Source organism: Pteronotus mesoamericanus, unplaced genomic scaffold (genome assembly GCF_021234165.1).
Source record: "Pteronotus mesoamericanus isolate MK-2021 breed Mesoamerican mustached bat unplaced genomic scaffold, CSHL_Meso_final scaffold_21, whole genome shotgun sequence".
Lineage (NCBI taxonomy): Eukaryota > Metazoa > Chordata > Mammalia > Chiroptera > Mormoopidae > Pteronotus > Pteronotus mesoamericanus.
Window position 1 is genome coordinate 15,263,750 of NW_026555310.1, and position 19,343 is coordinate 15,283,092.

Below are 19,343 nucleotides of genomic sequence, written 5' to 3' on the forward strand. Positions count from 1 at the left end.
CTCACTCTTTTGCAGATAAATTATTTTTGCAGTGAAAGTTCCCAGGCTGTTTCATGGATAAGACTGAAAAACAGTTTTTGAGATTTTGTAGGTATAGTCTAAACTAACTATCTGTCTGTCTGTCTGTCTGTCTATCTATCTATCTATCTATCTATCTGCGTTGTTCCAGTTGACAAAGGCCAAGAAGTGCCTTGCACAGGTATCAGAGTGCTCCAAGCAAATAGAGATGGCTGCTGTATCGAAAATTCTGTCTATTAATGAGTACAGAGTTTCTTCTGGGGGGGATGAAATGCTCTGTGATTGGATAGTGGTAATAGTTGCACAACTCTGTGAATGTACTAAAGAGCACTGAGTGGTATACTTTAAAAGGGTAAATGTTATTGTATATAAACTATATCTTAATAAAGGTATTATCAAAAACTCAATCTCTACATGTACATCTTTTATAGTTACTAACTTGCTAGTTATTTAATGAGGATTATGTGAGCAGATTCACAAAAAGCAACCACATATTCAAGAATTGTGGTGATCAAAGTGGACTGCCCTTCTTTGGCTTTTGTAACAGCCCAGAGATCTGGCAGTGTTTAGGGAAGCCTAATGGCTTTCTTTGGGGGGGGGGGGGTACTTGTGAAGTTATTAAATGGTATTTATTTAACTAACAGGACTGAAAGGTTGACTACACTTCATTCTCATTCAGGTTCTACACAAAGTGATTGAAAGGTGTAGACTGAATCCAGCAGCTGAGTTTTAAAAACAAAGCCCTCCAATATTTGATTATTTGATGTTAAGGAATTTATTCTTTAACAAAGTTTTCAGACAGAATTAGAGTTGTTTATACCTATGCCAGATCTTGTTAGGCTTATCTCCCATTTCTTGTACCTCAGGTTCAGCCTGTAGAAAATCATGCCATCTAACTCAGTAGATAGCCCAAGGAAAAAAAGCCCAAGGATAGCACACGGTTTTCAGCTATGGAGAGTGGCAAAGGATGCATTTATTTCTTTCCCATTTTGCTACCATCTGAAGTAAGTAACATTTTCTGGCTAGTCACCAGGCACCCATCATCTCAGAAACAAATTTGGTGCATTTCTTTTCTCCCCAGTCCTCATTCCAAGTCATTTCTAGAGAAGTGCCAAGGCGCAGAGGAGAAGCTGGGCCCCAGCTCCCGGTGAGCAAAATGCCTGCGTTTGCACATAGCTGCTGCATTTGTCCTGCTCCCTCTCCTGACCAGCCTTGTCACCCGGCCTTGCTCCACGCCTGCTTTCAGCAACCTTTCCGACACAGGTGTAATGCTGATTAGTCCCAAAACAACTCTAGGGCAGGGCTCCCTGCCAGGATAAAGAGTGAACAAAATTGGTTTGCACATAGGCCAGCTGCAGCTGTGGCAGCTTGAGTCTGTCAAATGCGGACCATTTTCTTGTTTATCAAGATAAGATTAAACAAGCATGGCACGAAGCAAAACAGAGAAAAATAGAAAACTATGATAGTTGAGTATGATGCGGTGAGTGTGGAATTCAGGTGATTTTAAGTTAGTTCAAGAAGGGAAAGCAGTATACTGTACTAAAAGCTCAATTAAAAGCCACTTGGGAGATTTGCTTGCTGTAAAGGGGGGAGGAGGATGAATGGACTGCATAATCTTTTAAGGATTATTCAAGTCTAGTATGTTGTGAGTTACTCATTTATGCAGGGTTATTTTCTAAAGCATTGGAATCAGATATTATGTATGTATAGAGTGATCTCTAGTATAGGGATTTCCAGTCCAGGATAGGAGGTAAGATGAATTATGAAATGGGAGAGCCCGGAACCTAAGAGGTCTGACTCCCCAAACTTCAGTAACCCAGGTTCCCTTTTCCTACCTCTCTTCTCAGTACTTCTCCCATGGCAGAGCCTGCCCACAGAGTCTCTTGGAAATCCAGGCTTCTCACCCAAGCCATGCCCAGCAAGGCTGGATTGAGGGAAGGAGCGCCACCCTCCCCTCCTCCCCACCCCACCACTCCACCGGCCCGCGGGGCACAGTGAATAGCTGAGGGTAAGAAAGAGAGGTATGAGAAGGGAAGGGGAAAGAAGAGCAAATACAGAGAAGACAGCATGAGGCAGAAAGGCACAATGAAGGATGAGTTCCACCAGAGACAAAGGAAAGAACTAAAATAATATACAAATCGATAGCCAGCTCTTCAGTAGGCAGATGTTAAGCATAATCACTTACTTTATCTGGCTCTTGAGGAACATACAAATAGTATATTTTTCTGTAACCAAAGACCCGAACAGTGACTAGAGATCATCCATAATGAAGAAGTGAACAAAATAAAAAAGGCCAAAGCTTCCTCATGGCCTGTGCCCAAAATCTTTTTAAAAGGTTTTATCTACTTAGAGAGAAGAGAAGGGAGGGCAAAAGGGAGAGAGACATCAGTATGTGGGAAATACATCATTCTGCTGCCTCTCACATGCCTCCAACTGGGGACCTGGCCCACAACCCAGCCACGCGCCCTGACTTGGAATCAAACCAGTGACATTTTGGTTTGCAGGCCGGCACTCAGTCCACTGAGCCACACCAGCCAGGGCCCAACATCTTTTAGGCATGAGATATACACAGAAATTGAAATTATGTTGTACATCATTACTGGAAATGAATATAAATAAATTACATATTTTAGTCACTGTCATCAAAAGAAGCAGGTTCAGGAATACTGCACAAAAAAATGAGGCTAACTAACTTGTAAATATTGTTTTCACACTGTTGTTTTTATGTGAAAAATAAGCATAATATGCCTTGACCCAGTGGCTCAGTTGGTTGGAGTGTCACCCCGTGCACCAGAAGGTTGCGGGTTTGACCCCTGGTCAGGGCGCACGCCTAGGTTACAGGTTTGATCCCTAGTTGGAGTGTGTGTGGGAGGCTACCTATTGCTACTTCTCCCCCACACCCCAAAAATCAATAAAAAGAGAAAGCCATATCCTCGGGTGAGGATTTTAAAAAGGCATAAGCCTTATTTTTCTGAAAGAGAGACTTTAATGCTGCATATATTTAAATTCTTAAAAACATACTGTGTGGCCTCTCTTTTGTGGTACGGTTGTCTGTTTACCAGCTTGAGTTATTGCCTTCCCAAGATTTTGTCTATAAGCAGTGAGGGAAAACCATTACTAATAATTTTTATGTATTTCTAATATGCTTGATTAGGCTCGTAACAAGAACTGAATGTATTTGTTGATTAACAATATAGAATTTTGAACAGTCTGTTCACCACCACTAATATTCTGTTCTAGTGAATAATAAGGTTATCTTAATACAAAAAGTATTTCTATGTAACATAGTTTTCTAAATCACAGTTTACTGCTTTTTTTAATATAATTGAACAAAGTCTGAATTTTTTGGAATTTTGTTCACTCATTTATACCACATGGAAAGGCCTTTAAAACTCATCCTAAAAGCACCTCACGCTCATTAATTAGGGTGGCTACTCTTAAAAGAATAGAAAACAACAAATGTTGGTGAGGATGTGGGAAAATTGGAACCCTTGTGCACTATTAGTTAGAATGTAAAATGGCGCAGTTGCTATGGTAAACAGTATGGTAGTTCCTCAAAAAATTAAAAGTAGAACTACCGTATGATCCAGCAGTTCTGCTTCTGGGTTTATACCAAGAAAAATTGAAAGCAGAATCTTGAAGAGATACTTGTATACCAGTGTTCATAGCAACGTTACTCATGCTAGCCATGACACGGAAGCTACCCACGTGTCCACTGAGAGATGAATGGATGAACAGAGTGTGGTTTATAAATACAATGGAATATTATTCAGCTTTAAAAAGGAAGGAAATTTTTCAAAATGCTGCAACATGAATAAACTTCGAGAACATAATGCTACATGAAATAAGCTAGTCACAAATAGACACAGTGTGATTATCCTATGAGGTTCTCAAAATTAGAAAAACAGTAGAATGGCAGTTGCCAGAGGTTAGGGGGTGGAGGGAATGGGGAGTTACTGTTTAGTGGGGACAGAGTTTCAGTTTTACAAGATGAAAGAGTTATGGAGGTGGATGGTGGTGGTAGTTGCATCTTATGAATGCATTTAACACCACAATTCAGTGGAATTGTGCACTTAAAAATGGTTAAGATGGTAAATTTTATGTTACGCGTATTTTACCACAATAAAAATTTGAAAAACACTTATCCTAAAAGAAGTTGACGTTGTGTATTCTCTCACAGAAGTACAATTTAACAAACATTTATTAAAATGTTATTTATTTATAAAAGTGACCTACCATGTAAGTATATCTGCAGAATTATCTTAAGTATCTGGAGTGGTCTTGAAGGAGAAAAGAAGTCCATAATGCATCTTCCCTTTTTATTTGTCAGCTGTTTCTACATCATATTTTAAAAGAAACAAATATTTGTACAGTAACAGTAATGAACATTTTAGTGTAGAATTTCACTATAATTATAATTGCAAATCATAAAGGCTTATTCAGTGACTTTCACACCAGTATAGAATTACTATCCTAGAATTTGTAAACAGATAAAAATCTTTACACAGTCAGTAGCAATCCCGTGTTTTTTCAACTAGCCTGTGTTCATACTTATTTATTTACTTAGTAAATGGTCCCTGTGTAGGCTCTGGGGTTCATTGGTGAACAAGATACCACTCTTACTCTCATAGAGAAGCAGGCTTTTCCAGCAGAAATTCCTGTAAACTTAGATCTGAAAGATGGCCAAGAATTTGCAGGTGGGATGGGGGGGGGGCAATGCTAGAAGAAATATTTATGGCAGAAAGAACAGCATATGTAAAAGTCAGCTAATTTAAGAGAGAGCATAGTACATATGGTGAACAGCTAGTGATTTCTGCATGGCTGGAGTGCAGAATACACAGGATATGGAAAATTCGATGGGAAGGGCTAAGGCATAAGCAGTTGGATTGTGAAAATTTTTGAAGCTATGCTAATGAATTTGAGATTTATCCTTAGGATACTGAAGCACTGTTGAAGGGTTTTGAAGGGGAAGTAACATCAGATTTGTATTTAGAAAGATTTCTTGGCTGCTTTATGGAGTAGGAATTGGCAGGAGTAAGCCTGGAGGCAGCTAAAAGGTGATGACATTTGTAATAATTCTGATGAGAGATGACATTGTCTTGGACCAGTGCAGTGGCAGTGGGTATGGAGAGAGTTGGAGAGCTTTAAGAAAAATAGGGGGTTAAATCAATAGGATGAAGGGATTGATTAGATATGAGGAGTAAGACAGAAAGAGTTGTCAAGGATGACTCCAGCTATTTGACTTGAGCCACTCACTGGGTGAATGGTTGTACTACTTGTTGAGCTAGACACCAGGTGCGGTGTTGGAAGTGATTCCCTCTTTGGTCTTTGAGAACTTTTCCTACTGTAAATCCAAGAATTTGTGATTCTTGATTAAGAAAACTCATTCTGGCCCTAGCCGGGTAGCTCAGTTGATTAGAACATCATCCTGGTATGCTAGGGTTGCTGGTTCGATCCCTGGTCAGGGCACAGCCAAGAATCAACCAGTGAATGCAAAAATAAGTGGAACACCAAATTGACGTTTCTCTCTCTGTCAAAATCAATAAATAATAATAATAATAATAATAATAATAAAAGAAGACTCATTCTGTACCTACAGATAAGACCATTTTTACTGGCACTTAGGTAAATATATAAATATTCATTCCTGAGATGTCCATATCCCTGGTTACTCAGACTTCAAAATAATAGTTAAGATTCGTTGTTGGGGCTCATTGGCTTATTTGTTAAAGTAGGGGGAATATTGTTTTCTGTAGGCATGTATAATTTTGTCTAGTTACGTATATACCTGTTATATGTAGCCCTTTATAGTCAATATAGTCATGTGTTAGATGACTCAAAAAGTAGCTGTAATGTCAACAGCCACTGTGGTCAAAGCTGACAAAATAAATACATCTCAGTACATTAATAATCATTGAAAGTAAACATTTAAGAACTCTCATTTATTGCCAGTGGGAAGCAAACTAGTATAGTGACTTTGGAAGACAGTGTGACAGTTTCTTAGAAAACTAAACATATTTCACCATGCAATCCATCAGTCATACTCCTTGATATTATCCAGAGTTGTTGAAAACTTTTTTTATCCTCACCTGAGGACATGTTTATTGATCTTTGAGAGTGAGGAAGGGTGGGGGGGAGAGGTGGAGAAAGGGGAGGGGAGAGAGAGAGACATTAATGTGAGGGAGAAACATCAATCAGTTGTCTACCTTACATATCCACCTGGGAATTGAACCTGCAACCTAGGTATGTGCCCTGATCAGATCAAACTTGCAACTTTCTGGTGTACAGAATGAGGTTCCAACCCACTGAGCCACCTGGCAAGGGCCAGAGGAGTTGAAAACTTATATCCACACAAATACCCACACAGGAGTGTTTCTAGCAGCTTTTTTCATAACTGCCAAAATTTGGAAGCTACCAAGGCAACCTTCAGTAGGTGAATGGATAAATAAACTGTGGTACATCCAGACAATGGAATATTATTCAGTGCTAAGCAGAAAGGAGCTATAAGCCACAAAGAGACATGAAGGAAACCTAAATGCATGTTACTAAATAAAAGAAGCCTATCTGAGAAGACTGTATTATATGATTACAACGATATGATTTTCTGGGAAAGGCAAAACTATGGAGACAGTAAAAAGATAGGTTGTTGCCAGGGGTTAGAGGGAAGGGAGAGATAAATAGGCAGAGCAAAGAGGATTTTTTTAGGGCAGTAAAACTCTTCTGTACCGTACTATAATGGTGGCCCTATGACATTATACATTTGTCGGCACCCGCAGGGTCTGTATCGCCAAGGCTGACCCCTATTGTAAACTATGGACTTGGGATAATAATGACGCGTGGATCATCTTTTATTTAGGATCATCTTCTATTCAGACACACCCACACACGTGCACAAATATTTTCTTCTGGCTTTTACAATATTTGTTGGAAATACAGCTTACGTTGACTTACATTAGTAATGGTAGGGCATTTCTTCCCACTACACATGAACACCTAATAATAGATTTGTATTTCAGAGTAGTTTGGTGGTTTGTTTGTTTTTTTTTAATGAAAAGTCGGTACAAGCAAATGGCGATCTGATTCTGGGAGCCAAGAATGCTGTTAAGCGTGCTTGCTATCTTGCTCACTTTTCTTAACATTTGGAGGAGGATTTTGGAAAAACCTTTCTAATATTTGTGACATAACTTTACACATCATTGCCATTTTCCTTTCTGGAAAACACAGAAAGACAAAGTTTACCCACGGTTACATATGGCTTAGTCATACGATATTAATGCTACAGCAACAGAAAAGCTAAGGTTCATTCTCCACATTATGAGAATATTAAATCCTCCTTATTACGGGAAACACTCTGTATGCTAGAAGGGATTTCTTTCCTTCCATTTGGTTTTCCTCAGTCTTTTCCTCTTGAGAAGGGCGAGTACATTCCAGGTTTGGAATTGGGTGGGTCTTGGCATTATTAATTGAGACAAGGAGTAGAGGAAGAAGAGATAGCCCGAGAGACATATAAGGAGTTTAGTTTAGGATACTTAGACTTCTAACAGCACGTGGTAAAGATTTCCAGTAGTCACTTGGAAATGTTGACCTGGAGAGATGAGTGATCAGGCTAAAGTATATATTTGGAAGCCATTAATACAGGTGGTAGTGTAAGCTGTTGGAGTCTGCGGAGTAAGAAAAAAATGAGCAGAGGGAGCCCAGTGGAACACAAATATATGGGGAACAGTAGAAAAGGAGAAACCCTTGGAGGTGAGTAACAGCAAGCTCCCTTAGTAACTGCTCAGTCTATAAGAATTAGTAGAAAAGAGAAAATATCAACTTGGATATGGGCAGCTGAACTTTCCAGTCCCAAATCTTGTTATCACTTGGGGATCTCACCAGTCATTGCTGCTACCACTATATTGGCTTGGGAGAGTACAACTCTCTTGACTGCATTGGCTCTTATTTCTTACATCTGAGACCTCACAAAATTCTTACAGATAACAAAAGGAAATCATAAATGGAAAGTAACATAACCAGTTTAGGAACCTATGCGTGTGGCCACTTTTTTTGCTCATAGAATCAGCTAGTCCTTTAGGGCCCTGTACAGAGCTGTGTCCTTTCCCAGGGGGAGGATTGCCTCCTTGCTAACCCCAGGATCTGCCTCCACATGGCAGAGACTCTTTTCCTCATGCTGCTGAAGAGCGTCGTTAAGCCTATCTGGACTTCTTGTAGTCTAGGCTCAAGAGAAGATCTTTCTAGAGAGAGGAGAGACTTCCTTCTAAGTCCCATCTTTCATATTTTCCTTTCCTGTCATAAGATGTATTTTCTCAAGGTGAGTAACAATGGGAATGTTGACTTCCTTTAGGAGAGACAGTACCCTTTACCCACAAGGGTATGACCTGATCTTACTCATGGGTAACTATCTTAGAATACATTTGTCCAGGAAAAGAATAAGATAAACACTACAACAGAGACTCTTACAGTGCTCATTGAGGTAAAAGAACTTGGAGAGAATGGTTTCACAGAACACAAGGGAACTAGGAGATTGAAGTGTCAAGTGCTATAGAAAGGCCAAGTAGAGTGAGAACTGAAAAAAAAAGTGTGTGTTTTTGTTTTGTTTTGTTTTTAAAGAAAGAAGCTCTTCTACTTTTATTATACAGGGTCTGGCAGAAGTAATGCCTGCTTGAGTGTGGCTGGTAGGTTAATAATATAGGTGTAATAATTTATAGTTTTAATTTGAACATCTCTCCTAGAATGTCCTATGGTGTGGTTGAGTGTGATATGTTATAGAATTACATACTTATGATTTTATAATAAAAAAAGGGTCCCTGGCTGGTGTAGCCCAGTGGATTGAGCGCTGGCCTGCGAATGAAAAGGTTGCTGGTTCGATTCCTAGTCAGGACACATGTCTGGATTGTGGGCCAGGTCCCCGGTGGGGGGCACATGAGAGGCAACCACACATTTCATGTTTTTCTCCCTCCCTTTCTCCCTCCTTTCCTCTCTGTCTATAAATAAATACAATCTTTTTTTAAAAGGGGGGGGGCGTATTTGTGCCAGCCCCTGTATGTTTCAGTTCTGAGCTTTGTGCTTTTGAGTTACTTCTACTTTGAATTAGACCCTCCACTGCTTAGTGCTCGTGCTCCTGGAGAGGTTAATCCAGTTCTGGGGGTGGGTGCAGAGGTGCCTGAGAGTTTGCCTCCACTGCTGCAGGGGAGAGGTTCCCCTGTGGCTGCTGTGCCGTGTCCTGCAGGCAGTTCTCTGGGGGTGAGGACATGGGGCTCTGAGGCGACTGGTCCTGGCTTCCTCACAGTTCTGCTGCTTCCAGGTGGTGTGACTTTGGGGGAATTCCTCAGCCTCTCGATTTTCAGCCTCTCAATCTGGACGTTGAAGGTGTTGATCCCAACATGGTAGGGTTGTGTGAGCTTGTGAAGACTGCAATTCCTCCTCAGTTCCCCTTGAGGGATAAATCTTAAAGTCCATACTGGTCTTTCGATTTTTAAATTAAAATTAAAAGCAGCACTGCAGAGAGACTTAGAGGAAGTTTTTGCCCTATTTTGCTCATGTTCTGCATAGATCATGAGGCAGGAGCATTAGTAAAATAGATGTACCCCTTCCCTACCTTGTACTTTATATCTTTTTTTTTTTAAGAGAACTTTGTTGATTTCTAATGTAGGATCTTTTTTTTTTTCAAGAGGGTAAGAGGAAACATACACAAGAAAGTGGTTTTCTTGTGTACATTAATTGGTATCCCTATGTAAACTAAACTGCCTCGCTTGTATTTCTGGCTCGCACACTCGCGCGTGTGTGTGCGCGCTCTCTCTCTTTATCTCTCTCTCTCTCTATGTATGTATTTGGTGAGAGTATTGTCAGTATTGTCAGCAAAGAGTAATGAATGGAAATGGAGGGAAAGTTCTTTTTTAGCTCTGTGCAGATAACTGCTTGTTTGAGTCATGCAGCAGAAAAGTTTCAGTTTGGATCCTCTTAGAACTCTAGCTCTGTAGTATTACTTGTCAGATATAAATATTTTATTGGTAGGTGACTTTCTTTTGTTACTGAAGGCAATGGGTGGCTTTCTCAGAGTCTCTTTAACAGAGGATAAGTTCTTTAGCAATAGGAGATGTGTTTTATATATGATAAAATGAAATATAAATAATAATATGCTTTCCCACAAATTGGATAAATGAATCTCATAGAAGATAGAGATCTAATACTACTAATAATGCGTCATTATTGTAGTAATAAAATAATTCACTTTTTATATATTAGGGAACCTTTGCTTAGAAGAAATTGTGATTTGTCCTAGGTTATCAGACCCCAAGATATTCAACCAGAACTAGAACCTTGTTTTCTTGTCTATAATTATTATTTGAAAATTACTTATATATTCTTCAGAGGAATAAAAATCATTTACTAAGCACCAATGAACACATGGTATTTATTTGATTATTAACCTAAAAAATTATGGAACCTTTCTTCTCAGAGTTTTATGATACCAGTTACAATACTTCAGTGACTTTTTAAAGTTTTTTCTTGTTTCATGTTTTTTTTCTACAAGAGGGATAGTATGGCAAGCATGGATTGGGAGCACAATGTTTTGTTTATTTCTTATTATCAGAGGACTGTAGATGCTGGTAACTATTAGGTAATTTTTGCAAGTAAATAATCTGCTGTTGTGTTCTGTGCTTGGTGGTAGGATGCACAGTGCCGAATGAGAATTTCACTGGTCTTTGTCCTGAATTCCTGGAAATTTACTTTAATCAGTCAGTATCTCCTATCTTTAAAAAACAAACCTCAAAGCCTTCCCTCTACCCCTTATTCTCCTCCAGTGTTATTCGTTACCCATCTTTCCAGCAAAACTTTTCAGAAGAGTTATTTACACTTTCTGCCTCTCCTTCCTCTCTTTCATTCTGTCTTGGAACAACTCCACAGTTTCCACAGAAATCTCTTTGTTAAGGTCACAGTGTTTTCGGTGTTATCGGCTCCCTCCTTGGTAAACAGTTTTCTTTACTTGCCTTTCATGATGGCCATGCTTCTGTTTTTTCTCTTACTGGCTGCTGTTTCTCACTTACCTTTTTGCCAGCTCCTCATCCTCTCCCCAGCCTCTCACTGTTAACATGAGTCTCCTTAGGGCTCTGACCCGGCCCTCCTGTCTCCATCTACATTTCCTAGGTGACCTTATCCAGCCCTTGTGATTTTAAATGCCATCTATTTGATATTCACCCCTGAACGTTGGACTTTACCCCTGAATTTTAAAGATTTTATTTATTTATTTTTAGAGAGAGGGGAAGGAAAGGAGAGGGAGAGAAACATCAGTCATTGATGTGAGAGAGAAACATCCATCGGTTGCCTCTCATATGTGCCCTGACCAGGAACTGAACAGGTGACTTTTTGCTTTGTGCCCAACCAACTAAGCCATAATGGTCAGGGCCCCTCTGAATTTTAACTTCATATATCCAAATGCTTACTCAAAAATTTCACTTGGATATCTAATAGGCATCTCAGACTTCACATATTCAAAACTGAATTCCTATTCCAGCCCCCTGACCTCCCAGCCCTCTTTTCAGTAAATAGTTATACCATTTGTCCAGATGCTCACACCAAAAACTGTAGTGTCATGATGTCATTCCTGACAACTCTTTTCTAATCTGTCAGTAAATCATATCTTTTATGCCTTCAAAATTACTTAGAATCATATTCTCACCACCCTAAAACTCTATCTCCCTAATCTGTACTGCCATCATTTCTTGCCTAAGTTATTGCAGAAGCTTCTTCACCGGTTTCCTTGATTTCACTCTTACCCACTACAGTCTGTTCTGTTTGAAATCCAGTTACTTCCTGTGATAACTTAGCATAAAATTGCAAGTTCTTACTATTGCACACAAGGCTCCCTGTTTTATCTGGCCCCTGGTTACCTCTGTGACCTCATCTCGTACCACCTCTCTCAGACGTGGCAGCGTGCTGGCCTCCTTGCTGAATCTCAGCTGTGACAGGCTCATTTCCACCTCAGGAATTCTGCGCGTGCTACTTCCTCTGCCTGAAATACTTCCCTGACGTGACCTCATATGTAGAATTAAGAGCACAAACTCTGGAGTCAGGCTTCAAGCTGCTTAGGTTTGAATTTTCTAGTTGTCTAACCTTGGACAAATTAGTTAACCTTATTGTGCTTCAGTTTCTGTATCTGAGAATAATAATAGTACCTAGTTCCTAGCGCGATTATGAGGATGAAATGAGTTGCGATATGTAAAGCACTTAAGCTAACACTGTCATATAGTAAACCCTGTACGCTAGCTGTGATGGTAATGATTACTTCATCAGTTCTCTGCTAACGTGCTGCCCGCCCAGAGATGACTTAAATAGTGGCAGAATCATCGGAATAAATGATAAGTGTGGCTCCTGGGGGACATGCTTGGAAGAGGACAGCTCTCTGGGATAGAAAGACAGCTCCTGTGAACGTCCCAGTCATGCCCCTTCATTTCAGTCACCAGCTGTAAACCGCCCCGCCCCCGCCCCATTTCTCTTTCCCCATTGAGTTTGTCTGGTAGGACTCACTGCTGCTCAGTAGTTCATCTCCCGACTCCAGCTCATGCCAGTTCAGGGTGGGTCTTCGGAGACAGACGGTAGGAAATCTTTGGGGATAAACACATAAGGATTTCCTCACCACCACGTCCATCCTCCCTTTTTCTCCGTCAGCGTGGATTTCATGGGCAGCATCCAGAGTTCTCCCTGCCTTCCCCTCACCTTCATCCAAGTGCTGGGGAAAAATTTTTACTCTGAATACTCTGCCCACCATTTATTACCTGTGTGTGTGTTGTGTTGCATTGTGTTGTGTGTTTTATCTTTCCCTTTAGAGAGAAAGGGAACAAAATGAAAAAGGGACAGAGCAGAAGAGATTAATTACCTTTTAAAACTTTCTCTTTTCATTGCTCCTATCAGCAAACTTTCTTTAAAACATCTAGACCTCTGTGGTATCCTTCAGGGACAGGAGGATGGGGGGAATGTTGTGAGACTTGGCCTTGTTTTGCAGGAGAACTCCCTGGCCAGAAGTCGTCTGTGGAGGAAATGGAGAGTGAGGAAGGGAGCTCACTGGGGCCCTCGGAGTGAGAAGGTTCAGAGAGGGGATAAGTGAAGAAATATTTAACAGGACCTCCCAGGCTGAGAAATCACTCCAAGGTCCACAGATCTCACAAATTGCCCTCTACCTGCAACCTCATGCACAGGCTGTAGAAACCCTGGACAGTGTCATGGAGCCGGGGTGGAGTCCTTAGTCCCCATGCCAACTGAGAGGAAGCACGGAGCCACCGCAAGGCCAGATGTCATGTTCCCAGCTACCGTGAGATGTGTTCTTAGTATTTTAGCACCATTGCTTATGTCCATTTCTCTGTTTAACTGGTCAGAGTAAATTGACCTGAAATGACTTTCATATTTTTTTTTTCTCCTGAAATCAGAACCAAAGTTTCCTTGAAGTAATTGGAACTATTGGTAAATATTTTTAGGGATACCTTGAACATAGCTAAGAGTTTTCACCCTAAGCAGGGCAGAATAGGCTTTAGATAAGAGCTAGGCAGAACTGTCAGACCAGCTGATGGATTAGTTTCCCTACTTGGGACTCATTTTTGTGAGAATGATATTTAGCATCAGTTGTAAAGTTCATACTTGCTTTTCCAAATGGGGATATTTGTGAGTCATGTTCTACTACTACTGCCCTCTGCTTCTACTCGACTCTGATGAGTAGTTGTTATTCCTGCAAACTAGAAAGAGGAAATACTGTACTATATATTTAAGGAGTCAGGTCTGTTTCTTGAACTCCTTCATGCTAGTACCAATTGTAACGACCGTTTGCCTCCCAGAAGTGTCCTGGAGGTACGTACTGACTTGTATGCCTGCTGGGGCCCCCTGAGCCGGGGACATTACACACTGCATGTGTGTGGGCGCTGTGCAGAGGTCTGCTTTGGGTCTCTGTCACTGATGATGGGCCTCAGCTCACAGTCCTGGCTGTCCGTAAAAATCCAAATAACTTACTTGGTGATTTCAGGGTGCTTTTAGTTATTTATAATATATCAGTTTTCTTTATTCTGTCAGTTCAAGAATTCCATAGACAACTCTCGTTGGCCATTAAGACCCCACATTATCATTATTTGACTCTTTAAAGGAGACTCTGACATCTCTTTAAAAATATCTAAAAGTTGTAGACATTTAGGTAACCCATAAAAGACATCCAGAAGTTTTAACACTCTTAAACACTGTTAAGTTACATAGCTCTGGTGTGAATTATTTTTTTAAAGATTTTATTTATTTATTTTTAGAAAGAGGGGGAGGGAGGGAGAAAGAGAGGGAGAAACATCAGTGTGTAGTTGCCTCTTGCATGCCCCCAATTGGGGACCTGGCCTGAAACCCAGGCATGTGCCCTGACTGGGAATTGAACCTGCGATCATTTGGTTCACAGGCCAGTGTGAATTTTTTAATAGCCTGAGTTCTCACTGTAATAAGCTTTCCTCCAAAAGTTGACACTTCTTAGTTAATAATGCTTAAGAGGATAGCCCTAGCTGGTGTGGCACAGAGGGTTGAGCACCAGCCTGTGAACCAAAAGGTCACTGGTTCGATTCCCAGTCAGGGCACATGCCTGGGTTGTGAACCAGGCTCCCAGCTGGGGGCAGGCAAGAGACAGCCAATAGATTTTTCTTTCCCTTTTTTTCCCTTCCTTTTCCCTCTTTCTAAAAAAAAAAACAAAACAAAACATTTTTTAAAACATAATAATAATGCTTTAGAGAATAGTTGATTTAGTAGAATCTTGATACTGAGCAAACTTCTACTTCAGCTGGCATAGTGATTTACAAAAGGTAGACTCTGTATAATACTGGAATGTAATTTTTAAAACAGATGTGATTTTTAGAGCAATCTTAGAGTAACAGAAACATGGAGAAGATAATACTGTGTTCCCGAATCACCCAGCATCATCCACACACGTAGTTTTCCTTCTTAACATCTTCTAGTAGTCTGATACATGTTACAATTAAAGGATGAATTTTGACATATTACTGTTAACTAAAGTCTGTACTCTATTCAGATTTCCTTAGTGTTTATTTAATGTCCTTTCTCTGTGGAGGGTCCCATCCAATATAGCACTTACATGCAGTCGGTTGTCATGTCTCCTTAGGCTCCTCTTGGCTGTGATAGCTTTCCAAACTTGCCTTGTTTCTGATGACCATGACAGTTTCGACAAATATTCATGAGGCATATTGTAGATTCCTCCTCTTGGAATCTGTCTGATGTTTTTCTCCAGAGTATACTGCGGCTGTAAAATCATATGATGAAACTATGTTTAGACTTGTAAGAAATGGCCAAACTGTCTCCCAAAGTGGTTGTACTATTTTGCATTTCCACCAGCAATTTATGAGAGTTCTGTCACTTGCATACTTGTCAGCAAGTCAGTTTTTTGGATTTCAGCCATTCTGATGGGTGTGCAGAGGTTGGGATATAATTTTTTTTTTAGTCTTACTATCATATTTTGTTATATCTGACTATAGAAACCTTAGCTTTCTCCTGATATTTCTCTTCAAATTACCGTTAAGAGTGTGTGTGCTTTGCCCCTATTAAGTAACTTGCAATTTTTAAATAACATTTTACTTATTACAATGAAATACAATAACCTATTCTCTTTGCTTTCTTACTACTAATAGCTTTTAAGCTGCCTACTGTTAGTATTGTTACATTCCATTGATGATAATGTCTCATGTTTAATTGCTTTTATTTAATTTTTTATTCTCATTTTCCATTCTTCAAAGTCAATTTTTTGCTTTTTTGTTTGTTTATTTGTTCATAAAGCTTTTTTGTTTCTGTTACATTATGTAGTTTTGTACCAATGGCTAGAAGCAGATCGTCATGGCAAGAGCCAAGGTGCTGCAAATACGACCTCAGGTAAAAATAAAAAGTTGAGGTGTTAGAAATCATTATTTTAATTCACGCAAGCCCATCATAATTGTTTCTTTACTCAGTTTTGCTCAGGCAAAAAATAGGTATTATTTTGTATTTCTGTTCTCTCATCTGCATCTTAATTTTCCTAAAGATGGCGTTTTCTTCAAGCCCTGAAAAAAATTATTCATGAGCCCTTCTTTAAGCTCTCTTGGCAGATATGTCCTGTTTTCTTAGAAGGCAAGACTTCATTGCAGCTTAGATTTAGTAGGAGGTTACTTGACAGTATTACTTGAAACTAACTCTATGTGTAGTTGTGGGGGAATAGTAATATTAGCACAAATTTATAATCCTTGTTATTTTCAGAATAATGTTTGAAAGATAGATTTTAAGTAAAGGAAGCTCATATATAATTTCCAGTTCCTGGGAATCCAAATTGTTAGACTGATTTATTTCTCCTGCTAAGTCCTAGTCTTTTAGAGGTCTATGAAACATGGGCCCAAAATGAGAAGATAAAGTTATTTGCCCATTTCACATCTCCAAAAGGCATGTCCAAGATTTTCTTCTCTGACCTGTACTAGTAGGAATAACTGCATCCACTCATTTTTAAATCCTTAGCAGTGTTACCAGAATTTTTACATGGTTGTTTCTTCCCCGAGTTTCCTTCAAAATAATATTTGCCAAGACAGCTGTATGTATAGCAAGGATCTTTCCTATTGTGTCCCCTCTCCAGCCCTCTTTTTCGTAGTCTAATAAAAGGAGGTGGCGGTTCTGTTTTTCTTTTGTTAGATTTGTGTTTCTGTTTCATGGGTTTTTTTTCTGGTTTTTGTTTTTGTGAAATTTTTTTCTCTCTGGAGGTGGTTTTCTTTCTCTCCTGGTGATTAATTGGGTCTTAAGAGGGTGTGGTGTTCCTTAGTTAAGAGAACAGTTATATTGAAAATGGCACTGTCATGAATTTTTTGATTTATCTGCTGCCCTATTAATAACTTGATGTATGAATCAAGATAATGTTACTATTTTAACCGAACTCAGGCAGGAATTCATTAAAAGGTAAGTGTTCAAGGAGTTATAGCCTGTGTATGTGCAGTTTCTTTTGCCCCACAGTGTTTCATATTTTATTTACATTTATGGATAATAAAAATAAGCACTTTGGGTATTTGACGGTGGGTGAAGGAGAGTTTCTTGATGGCTCTGTATTTTCTGGGGATATCCTGTTGCTGTGTTAATAGTGCAGTTAGCAGATAGACCTTTAGAACCAGGAGGGAGCTTTTGTTTTATTTTTTCCCCCCCGCACTTGAAGTGAAGTAAAAAGTAAACATTTTCTTTTTTAATGAAGACATGACCAATCTAAAAATCTTAGTGTTTGCTTGCGAATCCAGTATTAGCTTAGGGATGTCATTCACCGTTCTTGAAATGAACCATTCTAAACCTCAGCTCTTTTCTTCAGACACTTTAATTCATGGTCAGCTTCACATTTTTCCACTGACTTTTCGATGTTTACATACCCTAGAAGCATGTTGCAAAAATTGATGAACTTTCCCTAGGGATGCCTTTGACATTTTTCTTCTCGAAGCAAAAGCTCTCTACTCTCTATTAGATGAAAATATGGGGTAAAAAGATACAGAGATGAAGTGCTTGCCTAAATAAGAGGAACCCAAAGGAAAATGACCATTAGCCAAGGGCTTAAATTAGGAACAGAAGGTTACTTGCAGCAAACTTATTTAAATAATGTGCCTTTGTTCAAAAAAGTTCCTGTGTATTTTATATTGCAGTCTCCAGCAAGATTTTAGAGTATGATTTTTCCTTCCTATGATGAGTTAAGTTTTGCATTAAAAAGTGTTTTAAATATTCATCTTTTTGCATTTTTACTAAAAATGGAAACTGAGTCTGACTTCATGTCCAAATGTGACTCAAATTGCTTTATGATATTTTTACTTGTACAAATAAATACAGTAAATGGGATTTATCTTTTGATATAACAGCTCATGTTTTATGCTTAAAAAGTAAGCCTAAAAAATATAAAAACACAGTAGACAGAATAATGTTGTTCCAAGGTGTTCTAATTCCTCAATCTCAACTTTTTGACAATGAGAATTTAAGATCCATCCATATTAAAATATTTTATGAAACTAAGGCTTTAGTAGGTAACAGGTCTCATGGGAGTTAATTTGTTCAAGGAGATAAAGAACTGAGCTGACAAGTATTATTAAATTTTCTTATATATAATAAAGTGTAGCCTACTTTTCATATTTTTGACAGGTGATGAATTTGGCTTGGAATAGATTGTTTCTTTTCAGAGTTTGTGTATTTAATGTCTACTAAACTAGACAACTCAGTAATGATGTTTCTAATTCCGTTAATACTATCACTTGTAAAAGCTTGGCGATGCAGTCACACTTACCAGAGAATTTTGTGAAAGTTTAAGCCCATTGCCTCCTTTGAGCTCTGTACCATTGGGTCAGTACATGTACAAAATTTGGGGATCATAAGAGGTACGAACAGCTTAATTCAGGATTTTTTAATGAAGTAAATGTTTCCAAGTAGATACCTTCATCACCATATATTGGAGTGAGGGCAATAATTAGGTTACAGCAAGGATTATTTTATCATGTGAGTTTCAGTATCAGTTATCTAGCCAGGATTTTAAAATTCAAATTCTAAAGTCTTAAATGCGGACCTCTTATTAAACAGTTCTTTTTCAGTTACTCATTGAGAATTTTACAATGAAGACTGATAGAGGTAGAAGTTGGATTAGATTTCAACATTATCAGTTAATATAGCTACAACGTAAAAATAAAACAATGACGTGCTTTTTAAAAAATTCTAGATATTAACTAATTGTTAATTATTTGTTATAGGTGAAAATTTTGACCAGAGTCCTTTGAGAAGAACATTCAAATCCAAGGTTCTAGCCCACTATCCTCAGAATATAGAATGGAACCCTTTTGATCAAGATGCAGTGAACATGGTATGTGTTTTTCTTTTCCTCCTTAGCCGTCTTATTATTTTATTAAGATGACAATAGTGACTATTTTGAATTTCCTATATTATTTCATTTAATTTAATCCTTTATCTTTTTATACAATATCCTCATTTACAGATGTAAAAATGAAACTCGGAGATTTTTAGTAACTTGCCTATGGCCTCCATAGCAAATAAGTGTATACAACAGACCTTCTAAGCTCATTTTATTTTCCTACTATTAAACTGTGTTGTAAGTTTGTATTAATTAAAACATAGGTGGCTTTGATAAACAGTGATATTACTTTATTTTACTGGAAAGAATCCTTATGGAAGGAGTATGATTACAATTTTCATATTTCAAGGAAGGTTGTATAATGGGCCTGTAATTTATCACAATCCACAAATAGGGAAAGGAACTTCAGTGCATCATTTAGACAGTAGCAATTTGTCTATAAGAAATTTGAATTAATGCA

The 19,343-nt window shown here is 38.8% G+C and overlaps 1 protein-coding gene across 3 annotated transcripts in view; it reads left to right on the forward strand.

Moving 5' to 3' along the window:
• The window catches only part of DENND5B (DENN domain containing 5B), a 166,366-nt gene that overhangs the window by 45,416 nt on the left and 101,607 nt on the right, over nucleotides 1–19,343 (forward strand). For 2 of the 3 annotated variants that reach the window (XM_054591280.1, XM_054591278.1), the window contains exons 2-3: nucleotides 15,847–15,912; nucleotides 18,765–18,874. In XM_054591280.1, coding sequence (XP_054447255.1) covers nucleotides 15,847–15,912; nucleotides 18,765–18,874 — 176 coding nt within the window. The remainder of the gene's footprint in view (nucleotides 1–15,846; nucleotides 15,913–18,764; nucleotides 18,875–19,343) is intronic. The other variant, XM_054591279.1, reaches the window with a different exon arrangement.